This window comes from Furipterus horrens, unplaced genomic scaffold, assembly GCF_987537825.1.
Source record: "Furipterus horrens unplaced genomic scaffold, mFurHor1.1.pri manual_scaffold_1, whole genome shotgun sequence".
In the NCBI taxonomy this organism is placed as follows: Eukaryota; Metazoa; Chordata; class Mammalia; order Chiroptera; family Furipteridae; genus Furipterus; species Furipterus horrens.
The window spans coordinates 68,216,247-68,241,365 of NW_028327171.1; the positions used below are offsets into that span (position 1 = coordinate 68,216,247).

General features: G+C 36.6%; 1 protein-coding gene across 2 annotated transcripts; it reads left to right on the forward strand.

Annotated features, from left to right (window-relative positions):
* Nucleotides 1–8,356: 8,356 nt before the first annotated feature.
* On the forward strand, nucleotides 8,357–8,714 carry LOC150021270 (NADH dehydrogenase [ubiquinone] 1 alpha subcomplex subunit 5-like). 2 transcript variants are annotated; one of them, XM_090288831.1, is made up of 2 exons: nucleotides 8,357–8,443; nucleotides 8,543–8,714. In XM_090288831.1, the coding sequence occupies exons 1-2, from the start codon at nucleotides 8,364–8,366 to the stop codon at nucleotides 8,712–8,714; spliced, it is 252 nt and encodes an 83-aa protein (XP_090144957.1). In that variant the 5' UTR covers nucleotides 8,357–8,363. The 2 variants fall into 2 exon arrangements, with proteins under 2 accessions (XP_090144957.1, XP_090144888.1); XM_090288762.1 differs by having other exon boundaries at nucleotides 8,357–8,714.
* The last annotated feature ends 16,405 nt before the right edge of the window (nucleotides 8,715–25,119 follow it).

Genomic DNA, 25,119 nt, shown 5'->3' on the forward strand with positions numbered 1-25,119 from the left:
TAAAGGATAGAAAATTAGATAAAACATGTAATTTACATTTTTCATTTAACCTTATAGGGTTTGTCATTAATTAGCAATATTAATTTTTAATTTTTACATTGAAAAATATTTCAGGCAATATTAATGTTCCATTAGGTGGATGTGTTATTTTAGGCTTCTCTCTCATCTCCAATGGAAACACCAATGGGTTTGAGCATCTTTATTTTTAAGATAAAAAAATAGAACTAGCAGGGCATTTGTTAATCGTTTTTATGCCCACTTTTTTATATTTATCAATCTAACATCTTATTCTAGTAATTCTGAGTCAGTTGTTGAATTATATAAACTATATTTATATAATAAGTTTCAATCAAATTACCAACTTTACCTATATTATTGTTCTTTCCAAATAATGGAAAATTTCAAGTTTTTTCCTGGGCTACATTGCTTACAAACATAAGCTAATAGTGCTTAAAATGCTTCATTATTACAATTCTTATTGAAATACTCATAAAATAATTATCTTGCAATAAACACAACAGAAATTGTATTTATGACTTTCTTCTAATTGACTGAAGATGTTCTTCTAAGACAAATTCTTCATATCTAACCATGAAACAAGAATAATTTTCAGTCACAATGACTAATGTAGGTAATCACTAATCTTACCAGCATTAATCAGAAGGAAAACTCTGATTCCAAAAAACCTCCGCTGCCTTGCGGCATACCTCTTCAGGGGAAAGGCTAAGGGAGTAAACCCTGACAGAAAATCCAGAGCAGGAGTCCCTAAGGCGGTTTGACGTTGTAGTCAACACCGGCAACTCCTGCGGCGCACCTGAAGCCAAGCTGTATTGACTCCGTCTTTCCCTTGGATTCTTCAGCTGCGAAGAGAGGGGGGGTCTGCTGCATGGGCAACAGCAGACCCTCCATATCACCCTGCCCAGGCTCTGTAGCTTCAGCTTCACTGGAGAGGACACTCCAGCGTCATCGCAAGATGTCGATTCAACACGGGAGGAGACAGATACCGTGTCACTCCCGAGTTGGACTGCACAGCCATTCTCGGTGGTGCAGATAGACTCTTAAGAAGCTACACCATCGTCTCTCGAGACGGACGGCTGCTGACGACGACCAGCATTAATGGCATGTGATTTTTATTTCTCTCCTATTTGCCCCTTGAAACCATGGAAAAAAATTATACAATGCTAAATATGTATTATATAAATTATATCACCTCATTTAAAAGATGAAAATTATAATCTTATAAAATAATAAAGGGGTGTCTGGCAATGTTCTGGTGATCTTCTTGTTACTCCCTACACCTTCATAACTCAACCCCTTGAAGGCGAGGTTAATCCACTGACTGCACTGGGTTGGGGTCATTCTGGTTTATATCTAAAGAACAAAACAAATGGAACCGAGCCAGATCTCTAAGCCCAAGGGACTTCTAGCTGCCTAAAGACTTCCAGGCTGTGGGTTGTCAAGGAAGTTCCTGATGTTTCAGGTTTTGTTCAAATAACACACTTTGCAAAACACATATTTTTTGCCTTAATGTTCTTCAATGCATATTTATATCACTCCATATGTCCAAAGATAAATTTACGAAAGATGTCTGATCTCTGCTGAAGGTTCATGATCTAGAAAAAAAGTTACTTATTTTGGTAAACTTTCTAAATAATACTCAGAAATAGTTAATAAATGTGTAATCCTTAGGCAACAAAACCATCGAGAGTCGTAATCTCCTCCAATTATATTTTTTAAACAATTTTTTGGATTAAACATATTTTAACCATTATTTTCTTCCTCCCTATTTAGAACATTATATTTCCATAATATAATTTTAAATCTTGTTGTTAATAAATATAAACCTCAAATCTGTAAAACATATTATAATGCTACTTATTACTTATTCAGTTAGTGAACACATATTTAAGTGTCTCTGGGCTTCACAGAATTAGGGAAAAATAACATATTCTTGGATAAAGCATAGGTTTTATATTATTATAGGGGAGAATTTAGAAAAGTTTGAATGAAATACTTTATAGGATTTTAATTTTTAAATAATTAGTTCTACAAAATTTCAGTTTTCTGAAAAATTTTCCATTTTATTTTGCTATCCAAGTCATTCCCATCATTTCTAAGTGGGCATTGGACTGAAAGGACTTAAATTCTTCTTTCAATCCATCAGAATAATAAACTGAAGTCACAATGACAGTAAATATGCAAGGTCGTGTCTACTAAATAGTATGCTTCTCTAAAGTCAGAAAGACATTTTGCCCTCCCTGAAATTTTTAGCCTTACAATTATTGATCTTTATTCACTGCTCACATTTTGGAGGCGGAACTCTTCATGCTTTGCTGACAATTATACTGCTTCAAAGGAACACTCCTCCAGTACAGACCAATCTCCTTTCTAATAACCTCTTCCCTACAAGGTCAAGGGACTAGTGTACAGTATATAAGATGGGCAAGTGCTCTACTCCAAACTTTTCCCTGCTACCCTTCATTCTTGTCACTCATGTGGTCCTGTTCCATCCTTCTCCCACTTTAGAAGGCCACAGATAATGATTTCCATTGACTCAAGGATGACATTAGAGAGCTATCTTATCTTACATTCAGAAGAAATCTGAGAGATTTTTGGAAGTAGAATGGCTTTGAATACTGAAGCTATTTCTTTCACATAAATTGAACATGGCTTCTTGAACACACTCCCCAACTTATCCAGAGACTTTGTTCAAACCCTTGCCTCTCTGGTTTTCTATGAAATATTTATGGCTTCTGCTGCCAGAGGTTCTCTCTGAACTATTCTTTTATAATCTTCATAATATGATATTTGTTCTCTACGATTTCTATATTTAAACATGATTCTATTTTATTTCAGTTCTAATATAACTTTTAAGAAATTATATCTCCAGTTTTTATTTAGAAATAAGATTCTTTTTGAAAAAATTTTAAGTAAAGTACATTTGCCTTGCTGTATACAATGTCATGGGACTCATCAGAAATGCTCTTTTACCTGCAAGGTTAAATTAGAAAGGAAGTATCAATTTTTACCTCAATTTCTGGTAGTTTGAATTTGGTTACCTATCCATTTGTATATCTATTTTTTAAAGATAAACATTAACCAGTAAAAGATGTGTGCTGAATAAAACTACACACATTCCATTTATTCCTTTTTTAAGAGTTTCAATTTATCTACATAGAATATAAATATGACTGAAACTAATTTCCAAGAGTAACATTTTTAGAGGATCTGAAGTGCGTATGAAAGAGAACAGTAAATTAAGAAATTATTGGTGATTTAAGAGTTTATTCTGAAGAAGCACTGTCAAGAAATTAATTGTTATGTTTCTACAAATTCCCTCAATGTGCATAAACATCCACATAATAAAATAAGAATTAATACCAGAGGCGCCCCCCCCAATTTTATGAACATGTCCATTTTAGGAAAAAGAAACTGGTGAAAAATGTGGCTTTTGAATGAAAAAGAGGAGGAAGAACCCCATAGTGTCACAGATGGCTGTCAGAATAGACTGACGCATGAGTCTGCTGAGGGAATCAAACACGAGTGTGAAATCTGAGCAGAAAGGCACAGAGCAGAAGGCAACATTTCAAAAGGCATTTGGCACCAATTGGCATTGTGAGGGTTAATTTACTGCCGGGAGCTGCTGGTCCTTTCATTCTCCAAAGACACACAATAGACATATCCCCAAAGTGCCCATCGTAATCACAGATGCTGGGGGATTAATGCTAAGATGAAAGCTTCATGAATATTAAAAATATCAAAACTGCTAATGATGTAGCAGAGTTTGCAATAACTAATTCAATCTTAAAATCTAAGAGTACGGCATGCTGGCAATAGTAAGACACTGTCTTTTAAAAACTGATTAAAACCTACTCAATTTGTAGCAGAAAGAGGCTTATGCATATTAGGACCTGAATTGGCTGCCAAACTTTACAAATTGCACAGACTAATTACCATAATTAAGCCGTGGATTGAAGAAGAAAATTCCATTTATCTCAGGCTGACTCAGTAGAACTTCAACAAAGAAAGCACTGACATCAGATGGGCTATTCCCTCAAATGGTATTTCAAAGCCACTAAAAGTAAACAAACAAACAGAAGAGGCCCCATCCTCTCAAAAGGAAGAATAGTACCACTCAGGGTAAAATGAAACTAAAAAATTGTTCAATACTATAAAAGCTAGTTTAAGTAAAATTTAAGTTTACTATGTATGTGAGGCTCTAACTTTTCAAAAATGTAACTTTCTTAGTTTAAAAAATCTGAATTATAAAATACTTATGTGTAGGACTAATATTCTTTCTTAATTTGAATTTTATTTTTATTGAGATATAATTGACATTAATTTCAGGTGTACAATATGATTCTGTATGTGTATATATTATGAAATAATCAACAAAATAAATCAGTACCCATCATCACACAGTTATACTCTTTTCCTCTTTTGTGATGAGAAGTTTTAAGATGCACTCTGTTTGCAACTTTCAAATAGACAATACAGTATAATTAACTATATTCACTGTGCTGTATATTACAACCCAGGATTAAATTATTTTGTAAATGGAAGTTTGTGCCTTTTCACTACCTTCACCTACAGAATTGATAAACAGTCAAGTGCATTATAACTTTTTTCATTGGCTTAATAAAGAGTTCTGTATGATTTAGAACTTAGTTTACTTTCTGATAAGAATAAAGATACAATAACTTCCTGAATCTTATCTCTCCGTTATTATGGGCATCGGTATTAAAAAAGTAAATCAGTTTAGACCATATCATAGTTTGTTTATTCTTTAGCTTTCTTAGATCATTTGAAAAAAGCCATGCCAGCAGGTCTAATGGTTATTTCCATCTGTTGCCTAACCTAAAGCCAGTTAATAAGCGAATCAGAGAATTCCATAAAAATGCAATTGCGAAAGTTGACATCTTTATGGGAATAATGTTGCTGTTTTTTATGAATGTTTTTGAAGCTAATTTCTGACACCAAATAAAGTACCTGAAACAGTTACATCTTATTATGGAAAACACTATGAGTAAACTTTTCAAATCAGTGTGTTGACCACTTGGTTTATACTTTGGAATGAATTGATCTTGAATTACAGTAAAACATTTATTTGCACTTTAAGGTTATTATAATGGCTTATAGATCTTCCAAGCCTGCTGCACTTTAATTTTATTGGTTTTCATGTGGAAATGTTTTTTTGGTGTGCTTTGTCCCATATTTCAATAATTAAAAAAAAAAATGCTGGTAACCAAAGTTTTAACTTTCTTCCTTTTATCCAAGTAGTGTCCTTTAATTTTAATTTTTCTACTGCCTCCAGTCTTGCCTCCTATTAATCTATTCTTCAGAGTGACTTAGGTACAACTATGATCATGCTGTTTAACTTCCCAATTATCTCGGCTTTCAGAATAAAGTCCAATTCCTTAGTACAGCATCCAAGGCCATTACAACTGACCACTTACCTCCCAATCTTCATTTCTTGTTAATCTTCCTCCCAATTTTCCTCCTTCCTTTCTTCTTCCCTCCCCTTCTCCTTCTGTTCTCTCTCTCCCTCCTTATGTTTTTATGAACACCTATGTTTTAGACACCAAAATATTCAGAGAGTATAAATATCAAACAAAAGAAATATGACTCTCTACCTTAGTGAAGATTACAATTTAATGTACAAAAAGTAAATCTAAAAAATCCCGCTCTTTGTCCCCTCTAACCACCACTGCCCCACATATGTGTACGCATATGTAGTTTACCATGTCCCAGTGACGAGTAGAGGGGTGTATAGTGTAGTGGCTATGGGCATAGATTCCGGATCTTTGTTTAAATGCTATCTCCACCACTAGTAAAAATGTGAATCTGGGCAAGTTTCCCACCATACCTATGTACCATATTTCAAAGGGTTGTGAAAACTACATAAATAAATAGAGTCTGGCACACAATGTGACTATCAATATTATTAGTGTAGTCGGTATAATAAAGGAAGAAAATTACAATGGCCTGTGATCGGTGAGGGGTCCAACCCAGTTTTAGGAATGAACAGAGGCTTCTCCGAGGAAATAAGCGTTGAGCTGATTTTTTCACATGTAGGTGACGGGGGCAGTACCTGTGAATCTAAGTGTTTTTCATTTAGAAAGAACTTTTTGGTGGTGGCCCTGCGGGGTCCAGCCTCTGTGGCCTGAGAGAAAGCTAGTGAAGCTGTAGCAAGAGAAACATGATAAATGAGGCAGCCACTTGCATTTATATTTGTGAAAGTGCTGTAGTTTATCATTTTTTTTCTAAATTTCCAAGACTTTAGTATTCCCTGGCCCTTTATTTCTCAATGCCTGTTTACTTGTTCTCGAAAACATATGCAGCGTTTGATTTGGGACGCCTCCTCTTGGACCCTCCCGAACCCCGCTCTCTGAGCACCCATTTCCTCCCTGTGCCAGATCAGGGTCTTCCGCTCAGTGTAAACCCACCCGAGCCTCCGTTGCTCAGAATTCCACTTGTGTGCTCCTGCGTGGGGAACCACCTGATCACAGGCTTTTGCCTTATTTTCTTCGGATTAACACTGGCCTGGCACCAAGTGGGTCTTGTGTACAACATGTACCAAGGCGTAAAGGTCTGACAACTGAATAAAGGAACTAAAATAGGTACTTTCAGAGCATACCCCATATGTCAAGACTGCACAGCCTAAATAGCAAATTGAGATTATATGCCACGAAATTCAGGGCTGGATTAGAGTTGCACTTAAAGTTACTTATTCTGTGAAATCAAGTATTTCTCGGTGTACAGTGTTAATTCTTATTATAAATACTATGCTAACTCTTATTTTTAAATGCAAGGCAGTTGGAAATCCCATTACAGACTTTTTAAAATTAAGGGATAAGCAACATTTAAAAGAAATTTAATGTTTATCATAAATTTAAAATAAATATAAAACCATCAGATTAAAATTTTATCTCTATGAGCACTTATAATACTCAGCAAAACAGGACAGATTTAATTAACAATTTAGGAGAACTAATTATAATCATTTTAAAGACAGGTTTATTGAAAATAAAAATTAATTACACATTTTCTTCCTAAATGCTAAGATATATTAGTTGTCTTGGCTACATTTGTTTTTACCTTCTCTTTCCATCAGGACTTTAAATGACTTAAGTCACAGTTGCTATTCATTACTAATATCATATGACTCTAAAAGCAGGTGTAGTAATGAATTTAGTAACCAGAAATTAAGGGGATAATTTATGTTCAGTTTCTACAGCATTGCCCTTCCCTCCACTTTCTCCCCGTTTCTTTTTGCTGTCTAGGGCCAAATGCCTTTTGCATGGCTAGAGATTCACAACTGATCATCATCACTGACTGACTGCCAAGTCCCTGAGATCAGAAATGCCCTCTCCCCTCTTATCAACTGTCATGTTAGCCTAAGCACAGAGGTCTGTGGCAAAAAAAATCATCCTGTCGGTTATTCCACCCTATAAATCAGAATGGAACATTTACACCCTCCTAAGCAGTGCTACACATCACTGAGAAAAAAATGTGTGTAACACATAATTGCATAGATCTTCATTTGCCAGCGCTGGGGCACAGGTGCATGTGTGACATGGTGAGGAAGTGGGTAGGAGACCAGGCTGGAAACATAAGTTAAGATCAGGGGAGTAAAAGAAGCAAACTCTTAAAGAAAATACAAGGAGAAGAAGCCATTCTCAACAGGGGTTTAGTGAAAAATGTAAGTCCTAAAGGAGGAAAACATTGAAGTGACTATTTTTCCATCCTTACAAGATGAGACATAACTAGTACTAATTCAGATACAGAGGAGAGAGGAGCCATAGGGTTTAGTTCACAAATATTGGATTGTGATGACAATGAAGCTGAAGCAAAGCATCCTTCACTTGCATAGAATCTTCCAAGACAAGGGGCTCTAGCAATACCATTACATGGTCATGTGCTAAAACGTGATTTTTAACTCTAATCCATCAAGGCACGTCTGTGTTACTGTTTTTATTTCCTTTTCATGAGTAAAGTCCTAAAAATTTTATAATCTTCATGTTCAACAAAAACAGGAGCCATCATGGCAATGGGTGAAAGAGAATATTTTAGACTGAGAAGTTTGGTGCTTCATTTGGAACAAGTGAATGCAGGAACTCGGGCACTAAAAGTACAGAGCTACAGGCGGAGGGCAATCTTATTTGCAGAGAGGGAGACTGTCGGAAGTGGCTCGGAAATGCCACTTTTGGAACAGCCTCTTGAGCAATGGAAAATGTAGCTGGCTAGAAATGTAGAGCGAGAAGGAAAGTTTCTGGTAGGACCCCAAGTGGGTAGGGGAATCAGATATGGATAAGCCTCCTTGTTAAGAAATTTTCTCCAGTACTCGGGTCTTCGGCGCTGTCATGGCGGGCTTGCCAAAGAAGACTACTGGCCTTGTGGGGTTGGCTGTATGTGAGAGTCCGCACAAGAGGCTAAGAATATTGTACACAAAAATTCTTGATGTTCTTGAGGAAATCCCTAAAAATGTAGCATATCGAAAGTACACAGAACAGATTACAAATGAGAAGTTGGATATGGTTAGAGCGGAACCAGATGTTAAAAAATTAGAAGACCAACTTCAGGGTGGCCAAACAGAAGAGGTGATTCGTCAGGCTGAAAATGAACTAAGTCTGGCGAGAAAAATGATACGATGGAAACCATGGGAGCCTTTAGTGAATGAGCCTCCTGCCGACCAATGGAAATGGCTAATATAATTATCATCAAATGACTTGTGTGTTGAAGGGAAACTGATGTAATTAAATGTTCTGTTATATCAAAAATATTTCCATATTATTGACATCTAAAATCAAGAAAAATGATGGAGAGCATATTTAGGAGAATTGTTAAAACTGATGATTATGGTAATAGGAACATCAGTTTTTGTGAAAGCATTCATTCAAATTATTTCAAATATGTTATTTTTTAAAACAGAGGTTCTATAAGATTTGAAAATTAATTGGAAAAATTTCAATACACAGGCCATATATTTGATAGGTAAAATATTTTTAGTAGTGTCTCTAACACATTTGATTTTTTTTTTTATTATGAAGAAACCATAAAGAAACTTATTATTGCTTAAACAAATGTATAGGTCACTGTTTGAAATGAGGTAGTAAGAGTAAAAACCATTAAATTGCAATTAATTGTACAGTTGAGGAAATTGATTTTGTATCTGAAAGAAAGATTTCTTATTTACAGTGGTAGTTGGGAAACTTAACATTTTGTCTCATTTAAGAAAGTTAGCTTTCTGGCCCTTAATCACACTACATCAGGATAGAGAGTTTCTGTAAAAGAAGAGATAATAAGAGTTCCTAAAGTTTATCTGGCGTATGGATAGGCTTTTATTCAAAACATCTTAGTTGTATGCTTATAACTTCTAAGTAGAATCACTAAGTAGTTTTTATTAAGTTTCCAATATAAGTGTACCTGGTATCAAATGAGATAAGCTCTTCAAGGAAAGAAGTGACTGACAAGTAGAGGGTTAAAAAAAAAATTACTTTTCAGGTGAAAAAAAAATTTTTTCTCCAGCTGTAGTGGAAAGCAATGGAAGAAAAAGAAAGAGAGCAGCTGAATTACTACATGAGTTTGGGAGCTGCTGGGTTAAGGCTGGGTAGAATGAGAAGGGACTTTCTTAAGATAATGCAGCTGGTCAGGGCTGAAGCCAGCATTTGGTCCTGTTTCACTCCCTGAGCAATCCAGGAACTGAAAAAGACACTTAGATAAATAGATGGTGGGTGTTACCTGTAAATACCAGATTATTCCAGTTTTTGGAAATTCAATATTAGAAAACTTCCTGAATTTCTGTTGTAAATGAAACAAACATAATAAAAGTTCCCCTGAGTGATTAAGTCATAATTTAAGAGCAACAAGGAAGGTTTATTTTCCCTCTCTGATTTCTAAAAACATATACTTAAAAAAAATTAAAGTTGACATACAATATTATATTAGGCTCAGGTGTGCAATGATGTCATCAGACATTTCTATAATTTATAAAGTAATTACACAGATAGATCTAGTACCCATCTGACACCATGTATAGTTATTACAATATTATTGAATATGTTCTCTTCTCTGTGCTGTACTTTACAGCCCCATGACTATAGTGTAACTATCAATTTCTACTTCTCAATCTCTTCACCTTTGTCATTCACCCTGCAACCCCTTGCAACCCCCTGCAACTGGCAACCATTAAATGTTCTTTGTATCTATGTGTCTGTTTCTGTTCTGCTTGTTTATTTTCTTTTTCAGATTCCACATGTAAGTGAAATCATCTAGCATTTGTCTTTGTCTGACTTGGTTCACTCAGACAATGCACTATATTTTGCTATGTTGCAGAAGGCATGATTTCATTCTCTGTTATGGCTGAGTCATATGTCCTTATACAGGGTGTGGCAAATGTAGGTTTACAGTTCATACAGAAAATAATACAATAATTAATAATAACACAAGAATAAGCTCTGTGTTTCATGTATTCACAACTATAAACATACTTTTACCCTCAAACCTGTATATATACACCATTTCTTCTTTATCCATTCATCTACTGATGGACACATAGGTTGATTCCACATCTTGACTGCTGTATAGAATTCTGCAAAAAACATATGGATGTACATGTCTTTTCATTTTAGTGTTTTTAGCCTTTCTTTGTAGACTACCAACTTACACCACGCACCAGAATAAACCCATAATGGATAGAAGACTTAAACATAAGCTGTGATACCGAAAAAGTCCTAGAGGAAAAAATAGGCAGTAAAATTTCAGATATCCCATGCAGCAGTACTTTTGCCAATACCTCCTAAGGGCAAGGGAAATAAAGGAAAGAATAAATAAATGGTACTACATCAAACTAGAAATCTTCTGCAAGGCTAAAGAAAACATCATCAAAATGAAAAGGGAACTAACTATATGGGAAAACATATTGGCCAATCATACCTCGAACAAGGATTTGAGCTCCCAAATACATAAAGAACTCATACAACTCAATACCAAGAAGACAAAAAATCCAATTAAAAAATTGGCAAAGGACCTGAATAGACAATTCTCTAAGGAGGACATACAGAGGGCCCATAGATATATGAAAGGATCCGCTCACCATCACTAGCTGTATGAGAGATGCAAGTTAAAACCACCTCACACCTGTCAGAATGGGCACCATTAACAAATTAACAAACAACATTGCTGGTGAGGATGTGGAGAAAAGGGAATTCTAGTGCATTGTTGGTGGGAATGCAGACTGGTGCAGCCACCGAAGAAAACAGTATGGAATTTCCTCAAAATACTAAAAACGGAACTGCCTTTTGATCCAATGATTCCACTGCTGGTATTATACCCAAATAGTCCTGAAACCCCAATTTGAAAAAACTTATGTACCCCTATGTTCATAGCAGTGTTATTTACAATAGCTAAGTGCTGGAAACAGCCTAAGTGCCCATCACTAAATGAGTGGATCAAAAAACTGTGTTACCTTTAAACAATGGAATACCACACAGCAGAAAGAAAGAAGGAACTCCTACCTTTCTTGACAGCATGGATGGAACTGGAGAGTATTATGTTGAGTGAACTAACCAGGCAGCAAAAGATAAATACTATATTATCTCACCTATAACAGGAACATAATGAACAAAAGAAACAAACCAACAAAATAGAACCAGAGACATGGAAACAAGGAACAGGCTGACAGTGACCAGAGGGGAGAGGGGAGGGAGATAAGGGGGGAAAGAAAGGGAAGGGTCTAGTCAAGGAACATGTATAATTGACCCACTGACATGGACAAAGTAGGGGGTGGGGAGTGGTCAGGGCAGGGGCCAACTATAAAAGAACAACAACAAAATAAAGGCAAAAAAAAAGTCTATTTTACCTTATATCAGGTGCTACCCCTGATTTTTGTTTGTTTCTATTTTCATGAAATGTTTTTTCCATTCCTTTACCATGAACGACTCTGTGTGTATCTTTCTATCTGAAGTGAGTCTCTTTTAGACAGCATATGTAAGGATCTTGCTTTGTTATCTACTCAGCCACTATATGTCTTTTGGTTGGAGCACTTAATTCTTTTGCATGTAAAGTAATTATTGATACATATGTATTTATTGACATTTTGTTATTAATATTTTTTTAACTTTTTTCTTCTTTTAAAGAAGAGATTTTACTCTTTCTTGCCATTGTGGTTTGGTTTTGATGAATTGCTTTAACTGTTTCTTGTCTGGGAAGCTCTTTATCTGTCCTTCAATTCTAAATGATAGTTTTGCTGGATAGAGTAATTTTGGTTAGAGATCCTGGCTTTCTATCACTTGGAATATTTATTTCTCATCCTTATGGCCTACAAAGTTTTTGTTGAGAAATCAACTAAAGCCTTATGGGATTTTTTTTTTTTTTTTAATGTAACTAACTGCTTTTCTCTTGCTACTTTCAAGATTCTTTCATTGTCTTAACCTTTGGCATTTGAATTATGATGTGTCTTGGTGCAGGCTTCTTAAAAGTGGCAAATGTAGCTGGCTAGGAAAATTGAGTGAGATTGACAAATTCTGGTAGGAGCCCAAATAAGTTGGGGAACCTTAAATGGATGAGCCTCCTTGTTGAGAAACTTTCTTCAGCTGTAGTGTGCAGTGATGGAAGGAAACAGAGAGAGAGAGAGAGAAGAGCTGAATTATTGTGTGATTACTGGGAACTGCTGAGTTAAGGCTGGATAGAATGAGAATAGACTTGGTCCATTTTCTTTGGGACTCTCTGCACTTCCTCAACTTGTATGTCTATTTCATTTACTAGTTTAGGGAATTTTTTCTTCATTATTGTTTTTCAAATAGGTTTTCAATTCCTTGCTCTTTCTCTTCTCCTTCTTGAACACCATCATGCAAATGTTGATATGATTGAAGTTGTCTTAGAGTCTCCCAAAACTACCCTCATTTATATTTTTCCTTCTGATTAGGTGTTTCTGTTTCTTTATCTTTCAAATTTCTGATTTGATCCTCTGCTGCATCTATTCTACTATTGATTCCCTGTAATGTAGTCTTTATTTCAGTTAGTGTATTCTTCATTTCTGACTGGTTCTTTTTTCTGTTTTCTATCTCGATTTTTGTTTCCTATCTCTTTGCTGAAGTTTTCACTAAGTCTCTTTACTCTTTCCCTAAGTTTGTTAAGAATTCTTATAACCAGTGTTTTAAACTCTGCATCTGGTAGATGGCTTATCTCCATTTTTTTAGTTCTTTTTCTGGAGTTTGGTTCTGTTCTTGACTTTAGGATATGTTTCTTTGTCTCCTCATGTTGGCAGCCTCCCTGTGTTTGTTTCTATCCCCATGTCTTGGTAGAGTGGCCTTATGTAGTAGATGTCCTATTGGGCGTAGTGGTATCTAAGCTGGGTTCTCCAATTGCAACCTCTGTGTGGGCTGCGTACACCCTCCTATTGTAGTTGAGCATTGATTGCTATCGTCATGTCAATGGGAGAGATTTACCCCCTGTCAAACAGCTGGGAAGACTGGCCATGACTACTGTGGAGCATCTGTTGCACAGGGGCTAACCCCACAGAGCACAACTACACTACAATAGGGCTCAGTGACCTGCAAAGTCCACCACTTGAGTGTGTCACATGTGGAGGTGGTTGAGTGGTGCTTCAAAGTGGTCTGAAGCTGTCTACCAGGTGCCTAGTTCTGGGACCTCCGGGGAGGTACAAGGTAAGGTCAGCCACCACCTGTGTCCTGCCTGAGATATTCGGCATAAGCTACAAAGTGATATGCAGATGGCTGCTACTTATGTTTGGCTTAGAGGTGCTCAGGAGAGGCTAAGCTGTGAACCAAAGCCAGCTGCCTCTAGTGCTGAGCCTGAAGCCACTTAGCAAAAGGTATGGAGAATGCCAAGGCTAGGTGCTAGCTGTTCGACTGACTTTAGGGAAGTCCACAACATGAGGTCAGAACAAGTGAGGTCAAGTAAGTCCATGTGTGGATCCTTTAAGAGGAATGCCTAGATTTTTACAACCAGAGTTATAGGGCCTTCTATTCTTGTCACTGGAACCCTGGGTTTGGGGGCCTGGTATGAGGCTCAGGGCCCTCACTCCTCAGGGGCAACCTCTGCAGCTGAGATACTCCTCCTGATTTTTAAGTGCCCAACATTGGTATGGGATCACATCTCCACCCCTCCTACCAGTCTCAATGTGGCTTCTTTATATCCTTAGTTACAGGACTTCTGTACAGCTATATTTCAGGTGGTTCTGAATGACAGATGTTCAGTAGTTTATTTGTAATTTAGATGTAGTTTTGGGAGTATTTGAGTACATTTACTCATGCCACCATCTTGATTGGAAACTCATCCTTTTTGGCCTTAAGTGTTACCATTTCTAAACAGGATGGTGGTATTTTTTTCTTTAAATCTAAGGTTGTTAGAATGTTCTGTTTCCTAAAAATAAAAATTGTTTGAACGATCTATAAGCACATCTGATGTATAAGTAACAGACATGCATCTTTGTCAATAATTAAAAAGAATATTAGCTAACTAAGCCCATGTCTTTCAAATTATATTGCAATTTATCTTATTACCCTTTTACTGATATAGAGGTTGTTGGATACCACACTTACATTAATTCAGCTCAGAAAACTCATGTTTATTTCCACTGGTAAAGGTCTTTAGATCACCAGTGATATCTTACATTTGCTAAAGGCTTTTGCGAAATCACATTAGGTTTTAGGTTCTGATAACTTCAATATTAAACCATATCCCTCAAAAGTTTCAAGTGACACTATTGCCTAAATACACAACAGTACCAACCTTCCTTCTTCAGTTGGCAGAGACCTCAGCAAGGATATTTTATTCTCTCAGGATCTTACCAGAGGATGGGAGGAGAAAGAGAGAGAATCTAACCACTAGTGTGTGTGTACCAAAGGGAAAAATATTGAGAATTACATTTTTTGGCTGAGAGATAAAGTACGGAATCCAGTGTCATTTAATTTCTTGTTTAAAATTGTGCATTTCCTTTATATGTTCAAATAAGTAAGAAAAACCTGATAGCTTAAAGGGAACAAGGGCCATGCCTTCAGTCACTTGATAACAAGACCAGGGACAAAAGCCAGGAACCGACTTCTTGTATTTTTGCATCACAAAGTCTTTTTCATGGATTCTTGAAAATACTTGTAGCTGATATAAATGAAACAGAAAGAATAGATAGCTCATCAAAGAAGGAACTCCAACATAGTGAAACTTTTTTGTAACACTGGTGGCAGGAGCAATCGTGGTTTTGTGGGGAGTTTGTGGACATCTTTTTTTCCAATGGGGTTATATTTTGAAGTACAGTGTAACATTATCTATTTTGTAAGAGGATATAGAGTGATTATAAAGGAAACCTTCAAATGTTAAAAACACTTGCTTTCTATAGAAAACAGCCTAGATTTATAGCAAAATAATAACTGAGGGTAACGCTGGTTGATGGTCCAAGAGTTAGGATATATTTTCTGATCTATGGTGCATGTGCATTATTTGTATAATACTTTACAGGGTTTTAAAAATGTGAATATTTTTGCCACATAAACCTGAAGTTTTGTTACATAAATCTGAAGTTCACTAACACAATGGTAGAAGAAAAAAATGGTTGTATGATCACTTATTAATCATATTTGTTATTGTTGTTGTTCATATAGAAAACATTAACAGGATTCCTTTATGTTGTTGCTTTTGGCTTTTTATGCATTGCAAGGTAAAGTATTCCTAAAAAGTTGCTAGTCAGTTGTCATCTTGCTTTGTTACTGAGTAGGATATAATCAGGTTTGTAGGAAAAAACACATCAGAATGCAAGGCAGTTCCTGGAGAGGTTGATTTGATGGGATATTAAAACATCTGTTGTCCATAAATATACAAGCATTTTGGGTACTCCAGCCCATGAAAACTTGTTATTCAGTTATTATTAATATGACAGTCAATGCCTTAGTATGTTTCAAGTTGAAGAAAATGCATTGTTTAAATTCTGTAACCATTTTGTTTCTCCAGAGAGTATAGCTCTTGAACATCTGATGATCTTACCCAATCACCAGTTATGTCAAGGGGAGAAAATAAGTGTATTGGCATGATGCAGGGAAGAGAATAAACATATGACTTTTAAATACTCCCAGTAAGAAAAGATTAGGCTGCACATTATTGAAAGGATATTCTACAGATTGTTAATGCTCTGCTATTTGGTTACATTAGCACCCTTAATCATGCCTCTTTACTAAAGACAATAAACCTATCAACTAGAAATGTAGGTCTTTCTGGGTTTGGGAGAGCTCTGCTCTCATTTAAGAGGATATATATAGGTTTCCAGTGTTGCAGACACCAGTGTGCTGCCATGTGAAATCGTACAGCACAAAGAGAATTTTAGAGAGTGTTGTCACACAACCTACAGTTGCTTGTGTTTAGAGAAGCAGGAAGGCATAGCTCAGAGAGAGAGATTGCACCTGGGTAAAAAGGCTCCTGTTTCTCTTGGCTTTTGTGGACGGTGGAGTGGGGTCAGAGTCAGGGTTTACAGTGGGCGGGTCCGCTTAGATCTTTCTTCCAAAATTACCCTGACTGAGTCAGGGTTGAATGAATGGGAATGGGGTTTTGTGCTAAAGGTGTTGTTTTAATGAAAAGCTTCTTTCTCGTCTTATAAAAGTTCCCAGACAGACTCAGAGCACCAGAGAGGACCCCTGCCAGGAGCAGGGAACTGCTGGAGCCCTTAGCTTCTAAGTTGTTCTTGTAAGAGTTTTCTTCCATCGTCTCCTTCAGTGGAAGGCTTCCAGGCTGCACAAGCCAGATTTATTATCAACACAATCCACAGCATCTCACAATGTACCTAGAGCAAAAGCCAACTTCCCTTTTCCCTCTTTCTTGTAGCAATGGACAGAGCATAGATTTGAGAGTCAGCCAGATTCCCACCGCCATATTCTAGCTGTGTGCATTTTGGTAAGATACTCAACTTCAGCGAAACAGTTTCCCTCTTGGTAGAATGTGGTTAATAATGACTTCTAGTTCATGGTGTTACTGTAGGAGTCACAATACATGTCAGAGGAAGCACTCATAAAACAGTGTGAACTAGAAAACCCAAATTGTAAAAAGAACTCCTAATCTGACTTGGGCAATGCTAAGAAGGGAAAGATCTTGGGGCTCCACATTTTTCTTGTCTCTATCTCTTCAGGTGTTTTGGGGCTTTATGCTCATGACAATAATTTAATTTTTTCTAGGACCATTTACCTTTATAAGGAAATAATTTCAGAGACTATACATTAAGCTAAAGAGATGATTTTAATGATGGAATATCGTCGTCGTCGTCGGCAGCCGTCCATCTCGAGAGACGATGGTGTAGCTTAAGAGTCTATCTGCACCGCCGAGAATGGCTGTGCAGTCCGACTCGGGAGTGACACGGTATCTGTCTCCTCCTGTGTTGAATCGACATCTTGCGATGACGCTGGAGTGTCCTCTCCAGTGAAGCTGAAGCTACAGAGCCTGGGCAGGGTGATACGGAGGGTCTGCTGTTGCCCATGCAGCAGACCCCCCCTCTCTTCGCAGCTGAAGGGTCCAAGGGAAAGACGGAGTCAATACAGCTTGGCTTCAGGTGCGCCGCAGGAGTTGCCGGTGTTGACTACAACGTCAAACCGCCTTAGGGACTCCGGCTCCGGATTTTCTGTCGGGGTTTACTCCCTTAGCCTTTCCCATGAAGAGGTATACCGCAAGGCAGCGGAGGTTTTTTGGAGTCAGAGTTTTCCTTCTCTGATGTGCCCTGACTGGAAGATCGAACCAGCGACACTTAGCTCACAGGCCGACGCTCAATCCACTGAGCCAAACCAGCCAGGCATAATGATGGAATATAAGGCAGTGATATTTCTTATGACTTATGTATTACTAGGAATATGAAATAAAATCCAAACATTATATATAAATAATTTATAATTAGATATATATGTTATACTTATATAAATATTTTGTACAAAGTTTATATAAAATATTTATTAAAGCCTTTGTCTCCAGATCTTATAGTTTTCAGCTGAGTCACAAATTTCACTAAACAGTCCTCAGAATAAAGAATATATTTAATATGGAGAGACTTGCAATATTAAAGCTAAAAAGAAATATTAGAATTTAACTTCCCCAAGCCCTTTATTTTAAAGTTGTGAGCCAAACAAGGGTCAAAGAGATCAAGTGACCTATGTTCAAGGTGACCCAAATATTTAATGAGAGTTTTGTACTATTATCCTATAGCCCTATATTCTGTTATAATACAAATCTTGGGCTGGAGAATAATGCTACCCAAAATACTTGTATTTACTTATTTACTTTCCTACATGTGTGGATATATGTGGTTTTCATTACACATGTCTGATATTCAATTTTTCTGCCCTGAATGAATATTGTTCTCTCTCTGATTTATCCTGTGCTTTCAGCCAAGCCTCTTGTAATATTTTTTTCAGCCAGATCATTTCTCTACATTCTAAATAATATGCCTGTCTTTTCTGTTGTACCTGCAATTTAGGTCACAAAAAGATTGAACTATTCCACCCTTCAAGTCAAGTGTGGACAGCTGATTTGCATTTAATGAAATGTGAGCGGAGGATTTTAGAGCTAGTATCTGATTCATCACCTCCCTTTTTATTGTTGCAGTGTTCATGACATATGATGAGATGAGGTCTCCCTCATCCCGGGTTTCTGTGTGGCAACATTGAGCACACCCTTTCTAACTCCAAGTAGGACAAGTGTGAAATCAATGACCCTATGTTGTTTCTTATTAGAAAATGTTATTGAATGGTAATAAATAATAATAAAATATAATCAATGGAGAGATCTTTCTCTGCCAAGTGTGTAACAGGGAGAGAGAGAGAGAGAGTAAAAGAGAGCTATGATTTCTCTTAGAAAGCTTCATTGAAGATATGGATTATAATCTAGGCTTTGATATATGTATAAAATTGGAAAGTACAAAAGCTTAAATGCCTTTTGATTTAAGTGTAGGGATGGAGATTCTCCTCAGCATCCTACAACCTTGAGAACAATAAGTTCCCTTCAGTCTAGAAGAGCTACAAAGGCATCTGGTCATTCTTTCAATATCCTTTTTTCTTTTTTTTTGAACATCTATCAAACACCAGTGTGTACAGATAATGATGCATCGCTGTGTTCCAAAGAGGTGAGAAGAAGAAGTGATATATGGAAGCACGTTTTGATAATTGGAGCTATTCCTAGAATGGAACTGGCTTTTTTGTTCCATGTGACCATTGGGGAGAGATACTGAAGAAGACTTTCTAGACAGTCTCTAACTTTTCTTCAAATACCAAGAAGCTGCCATCTTCCCTCTCTACTTACTCTACGTTAGTCTAGGTTTTCTCTGGAGCTATATGAATCACAATCATGTGAGAATTTCTTAAATACTATTAAATAGTGAGAATCACCCTGTAAAGCATGTTCATGTTCATCTCTAATTGACTATTTGTTTCTAATTGAATGATTTGTTTCTAATTGAATGATTTTTTTCTAATTGAATAATTTTGGTCTGAGTAATTCAACCATTTGAAGATGAGCCATTGAAATGCAAAGTGTTGGCAGAACTCAACCCAACACAAGTTCCAAAAACAATCCAGAAAACAGATGGCCCCAGGATTAACAAACTGCCAATTTTCTGGGACACATTTTAATCTGGATAGTAAATATCTGATCTTTCAAATAAAAATCTAGTTTCAGGCCCAGCCACTGGCAAATAACATAAAAATATTTAAAACTCATTCTGCTATATCTGCATTTATTGATATTTAAAGCTATTCTCATGTGCATTGTTCAATTGAACTCAGTTTATATTATTTACATAGTGAAGTAAAAGAAAAACTGGGAAGGCAGGGATCCAACTTACAACATTGGCTCTACAACTAATTCTTGTGTGATCTCAGGCAAGTCACAGCTCTTCTCTGAGCTAAAAGGTCCACCAAATGTTAACTTTCTATGAGTGTGCTAAATCTTTGATAAGTAGAAACATTTATTTTCTTCCTGTTTTAACACTGGTTTGAGAATCCTTATGGATTGCAATGGAAACCAGTCCATCCTAAATTGCTACTCTTCAGTAAATAGGTGTGGATAAAAGATAATAAAATGTGAATATATACAAGTGTTAAGAAATTGCATTTAGTCTCTTAGACAATTTTTTTACTGTTTTCTCATTATATTTGCAATAATTTTATATTACATATAAAACTCTGACTCCAAAAAACCTCCGCTGCCTTGCGGCATACCTCTTCAGGGGAAAGGCTAAGGGAGTAAACCCCGACAGAAAATCCGGAGCCGGAGTCCCTAAGGCGGTTTGACGTTGTAGTCAACACCGGCAACTCCTGCGGCGCACCTGAAGCCAAGCTGTATTGACTCCGTCTTTCCCTTGGACCCTTCAGCTGCGAAGAGAGGGGGGGTCTGCTGCATGGGCAACAGCAGACCCTCCATATCACCCTGCCCAGGCTCTGTAGCTTCAGCTTCACTGGAGAGGACACTCCAGCGTCATCGCAAGATGTTGATTCAACATGGGAGGAGACAGATACCGTGTCACTCCCGAGTTGGACTGCACAGCCATTCTCGGCGGTGCAGATAGACACTTAAGAAGCTACACCATCATCTCTCGAGACGGACGGCTGCCAACGACGACGATATATATATATATATATATATATCTTAAAGTATATGTTTGAATTCTTAATGTAGACGAAAAGGCTGGTGCCCCTTCAATATACTGCGTAAAAACAAAAATTGGCATCAGGTTAAATTAAATATTTTGAGGGGAGCACAGGATATGTTTCTTCTTTCTTACAATAATAACATATAATCATCACATGAAAATAAAAGACTACAGAAAATAAAAATATGTTATTGGGACCTCTACAGTTTTTGGGGGGGATATATTTTGCATATGCACACAAACTCATATTTTTCTGTTGGTAAAAATGAAATGTTTTTGGACTTCTGAAGGCATAAATACACATGCTGCATCTCCTCACAACTAAAAAGGAATTTACAACCACTTCAAAACTAAAAAAAAAAAAAAAAACAGAAAATTGAAACTACAAGGAAGTATAGCAAAGAAATAAAGAAGAAATAATCAGCCAGAAAGGTAGGAGGAGCAGAGCCTGGATGGAGAGAAAAAGGAGTGGAGCAGTGGCTGTGGGGGCGGTGCTTGTCAGGTAGCATGGCTAGAGGTGGTGCCGCTGGCAGGAGTGCTGCAGGTGGGTGTGGCTAGCAGTAGAGCCACTGTAATCATGATAAAAAACACAGTTGTACATCTTAAAATCTGAGAAGTGATCCCAGCCACAGACCAGACCATGTAGCTTGTGGTTCCAGTGCCACAGAAAAAAGAGCCACATTGCTTCTGACTGTGAAAGCCAGTGGGGGTTGGAGCAGAGGAAGAAGCTACCAGTCTCAAAAAGGAGGCAGCTTCCTTAGTATGGGAAGGGGGAGAAGTGCCTGGAAAAGCAGCAGCCACTGGCACTTTTCCCTCTCGGACCCTCCACCACATACAGCGCCAAAATGCCGTGAAATGGGTTGCCAGCACTAACAAATACCTAAGGCTCCACCCCTATAACATAGGGGGTGTGACATAACATAACAGGTGTGATGCTCCTACTTAAATCACAGAGGCAAACATAGAAAGCTATCAAAATGAGGAGAAAGAGAAGTATGGCCCAGAAGAGGGGGTAGGGAGCAGACCAAGGTACCAGTGACAGAACTAAGTGACAAGCAGATAGAGAACCTCACAGATGAGGATATAGTGAACCTAACAGATACACAGTTTAAGACATTGGTGATAAAGATGCTCAAAGACTTGACAGAAAAGGTTAAACAGGACAGGGAAAGAATGAAGACTATCCTGGATGAAATGAAGGAAAATTCACACAAAACAAGTGGTGAAGGAAAGGAAACCAGGGTTCAAATCAACAAATTAGAACATAAGGAAGAAGGAAATAGTCAACCAGTATAGAAGGAGGAAATGAGAATTGAAAAAAATGAGAAGAGGCTTAGAAACCTCTGGGATAGCTTTAAGCATGCCAACATCCAAATCATAGGGTTGCCAGAAGGTGAAGAGGGAGAGCAAAAAATTGAAAAATTATGTGAAAAAATAATGAAGAAAAACTTCCCAAATGTGGGAAAGTAAATGGACATATGGGTCCAGGAAGAACAGAGAATCCTCTCAAACAAACTAGACCCAAGGATGACCACACCAAGACACATCATAATCAAAATGCCAAAGGTTAAGGGTAAAGAGAGAATCTTAAAAGCAGCAAGACAGAAGAGGAGAATTACCCACAAATGGGGTACCTATAACACTGTCAGCTGATTTCTCAAAAGAAACTTTGCAGGCAGGAAGGAACTGGCAGGAAATATTCAAAGTGATGAAAAGCAGGGACCTAGAACCAATATTACTCTATCCAGCAAAGCTATTATTCAGAATGGAAGGGCTGAGAAAGTGTTCCCCAGACAAGGTAAAGCTGAAGGAGTTCATTATCACCAAGCCATTATTATATGAAATGTTAAAGGGGCTTATTTAAGAAAAAAATCAACTATAAACATTAAAATGAAAATAGTATCACAACTATCAACAACAGAAGCCAGGGAATGGAAACAGAGGCAAACTAAGCAGACACCCAGAGTGGGAACAGAATCATAGGTATGGGAGCATGTGGGAGGAAGTCAGTTGGGATGTGGTAAATGGGAGAGGGAGGGACATGGTGCAGAAATTAAGAAGCATAGAAGGACGGTGCAGAATGGACAGGGGGATGTTGAGAAGAGCTTATAAGCACGACCCATGGACATGGACTAATTGGGGGGGGGCACTGTTGGAGGGAGGGGGGTTGCTAGGTGGATGGGAGCAAAGGGAAAAGAAATTGGGAGAACTCTAACAGCATAATTAATAAAACATACAAAAAATAAAATAAGAATAAAGGATCCAAAAAGAAAACAGAAAAAAAACCTTTTTCTTTCATTTATTTTGAAATTTGCCTTATCTTTGAATAAGTTCTTTTAATGAACCAACAAATTGTATAAAATCCAAACTTATGTTTTTACTAATGTTTTCAAGTCATATGCTCTATGAGAACAAAGATTTTATCTAGCTTGTTTTCCATTGAATTCATTAAACTCAGCTAAATTATAGTCATTTACTCATGAAATATTTACTGAATAAATATATGGAAGTAAGAAATTAAAAAATGCACTTATAACTCAGATATTTGTCAAAACTAGGACTATAGCTGTACAGAGGTGCTTTAAGGACACTGACTGTCTCAATTGCATTTTCATTTATAAGATTCATGTAAGTATTAAATACATAAAATAATTAAAACTAGAGACCCACCCAAATGTCAGTATAGGGTAACTACTTTCCTTGAATAAAAAATATAAGTAAGAAAAAAAATGAATGTAAGTTGGATAGACAAATAAAAATAGTAAGTCATGTTATGTAAGCTTATGTTACACTACTGCTCCTAAGAAAAAGTGATAATTTATGTGTGTTTGTGCATGTGTGTGTACACATCTGAGTTTATGTATGGCTATCAAACCCAAATACTAAAAGCAAAGATCTCAGTCTTCAATTAAAAGTATATTTAACCATGTTTTCAAAAGAAAAATAAGTATGTTAGGCCAATAAATCTGTGCATTTAGTGTAAAAATATTATATCACAAATGCAGTCAAAATAAAATGGCAGTTTGATGTATTAAGTAATTTACCATATTGCTTCAGGAAAATGATGAGAAACAACATGGTGCTTTTATAACTATTTGAACTTGAAATATAACTTTTTAGTTGAATTTGAGACCTTAGTTTAACATAAATAATTTTAAAGAAAAGTAAATACAGCAATTTTTTTCCCAGAAGAGCAAATAAATGATGTAAAAGTTGGTGAAATAAACAGGTACCTGAGAATGTTCAGGGAATACAGTACAAAAATCTACAAAACCCTTCACAAATTTATTATACTGAAGAAAAATAAGAACCACATTTTCTCTATGAGACATCATCAGTTTATAAATAGTGTTACAGAACTGTATATACATCCATTGATAGTTTTACTTGCAATGCATTTTCCATAAAGAAATGTTTTAAATAATGACACTTAAAAAAAAGTCAGAAAGATTTCTAATGTGTCCTAAAACAATAATACTAATAATATAATATTTTAGCTAAAATGAACTATACATTTATACATTGTTTAAGGATGGATTCTGAATTCCACATGGAATTCTAGAAATGCCTCTCTTTAGGCAACAGAAATGAGGATGATTTAATGCAAAGCTGTCCAGTAGAACTTTCCATGTTGATGTATATATTCTATAAGATTTACATGTGCGTGGCCATCGAGCACGTAGATTGTGGTTAGCATAAAGAAAAACTGAATTATTTACTTTATTTAATATCTGCATATGTCTAGTGGTTACCCCATATTGGGAAGCACCTGCTTAACTCCTGTTTCTAAGGCTTTGCTACAAACCTCATATTGGAGAATAGGGTGGAGGGGGACATTACTCTCATTTATCTACCATGGTCATGGGGTACTTTCATATGGCTTTTAGGCATCTTACAAACTCACTGTCTATGAACAAATCATCACTATTACACCAGCTTCCCTCTCTGTCTTGCATTCTCTTTTTCCCACTGCTGGAGAAGACATACTCTATCTTCAGGATCCAATTCAAATGTTTCCTTAGTAATGTTCCACTCTGCTCAATTACTATGTTCTTTGCATTATGGAAATTAAAATGTCTCACAGGAAGTCTCATATCTGTAATCTTTCCAAAAATATTTTCCAAACCAACTATCTTATACAGATTTTATTCTTAAACATCACCACCATTTCTAGTGTAACTAGAAATGAGCAACCCTATGAATAAGTGAATGAATAAATGAAAGAATGAAAATATCAAATTTAGATCCTTGCCTCATTGAGATTATAATAAAGATAGACATAATTATTTCCTCTGTTAAGTTCTGTGATCTGTCCACAGGTATTATCATAAAGTGAGTTATATATATGCAACCTAATAGGAAAGAATGCAAGACTCCTTACCTGCTAAGAATAATTTAAAATATGTAAGAAACACTAATTAAATGTTAGTTAATTATTATTTTTGAATGCAAAAAACTCACTGAGTAAATCATCTTATTTTTACATA

Bases quoted from the DNA above. Each gene is read 5' to 3' on its own strand.
- LOC150021270 (XM_090288762.1), top strand. From the start codon at position 8,364: ATGGCGGGCTTGCCAAAGAAGACTACTGGCCTTGTGGGGTTGGCTGTA.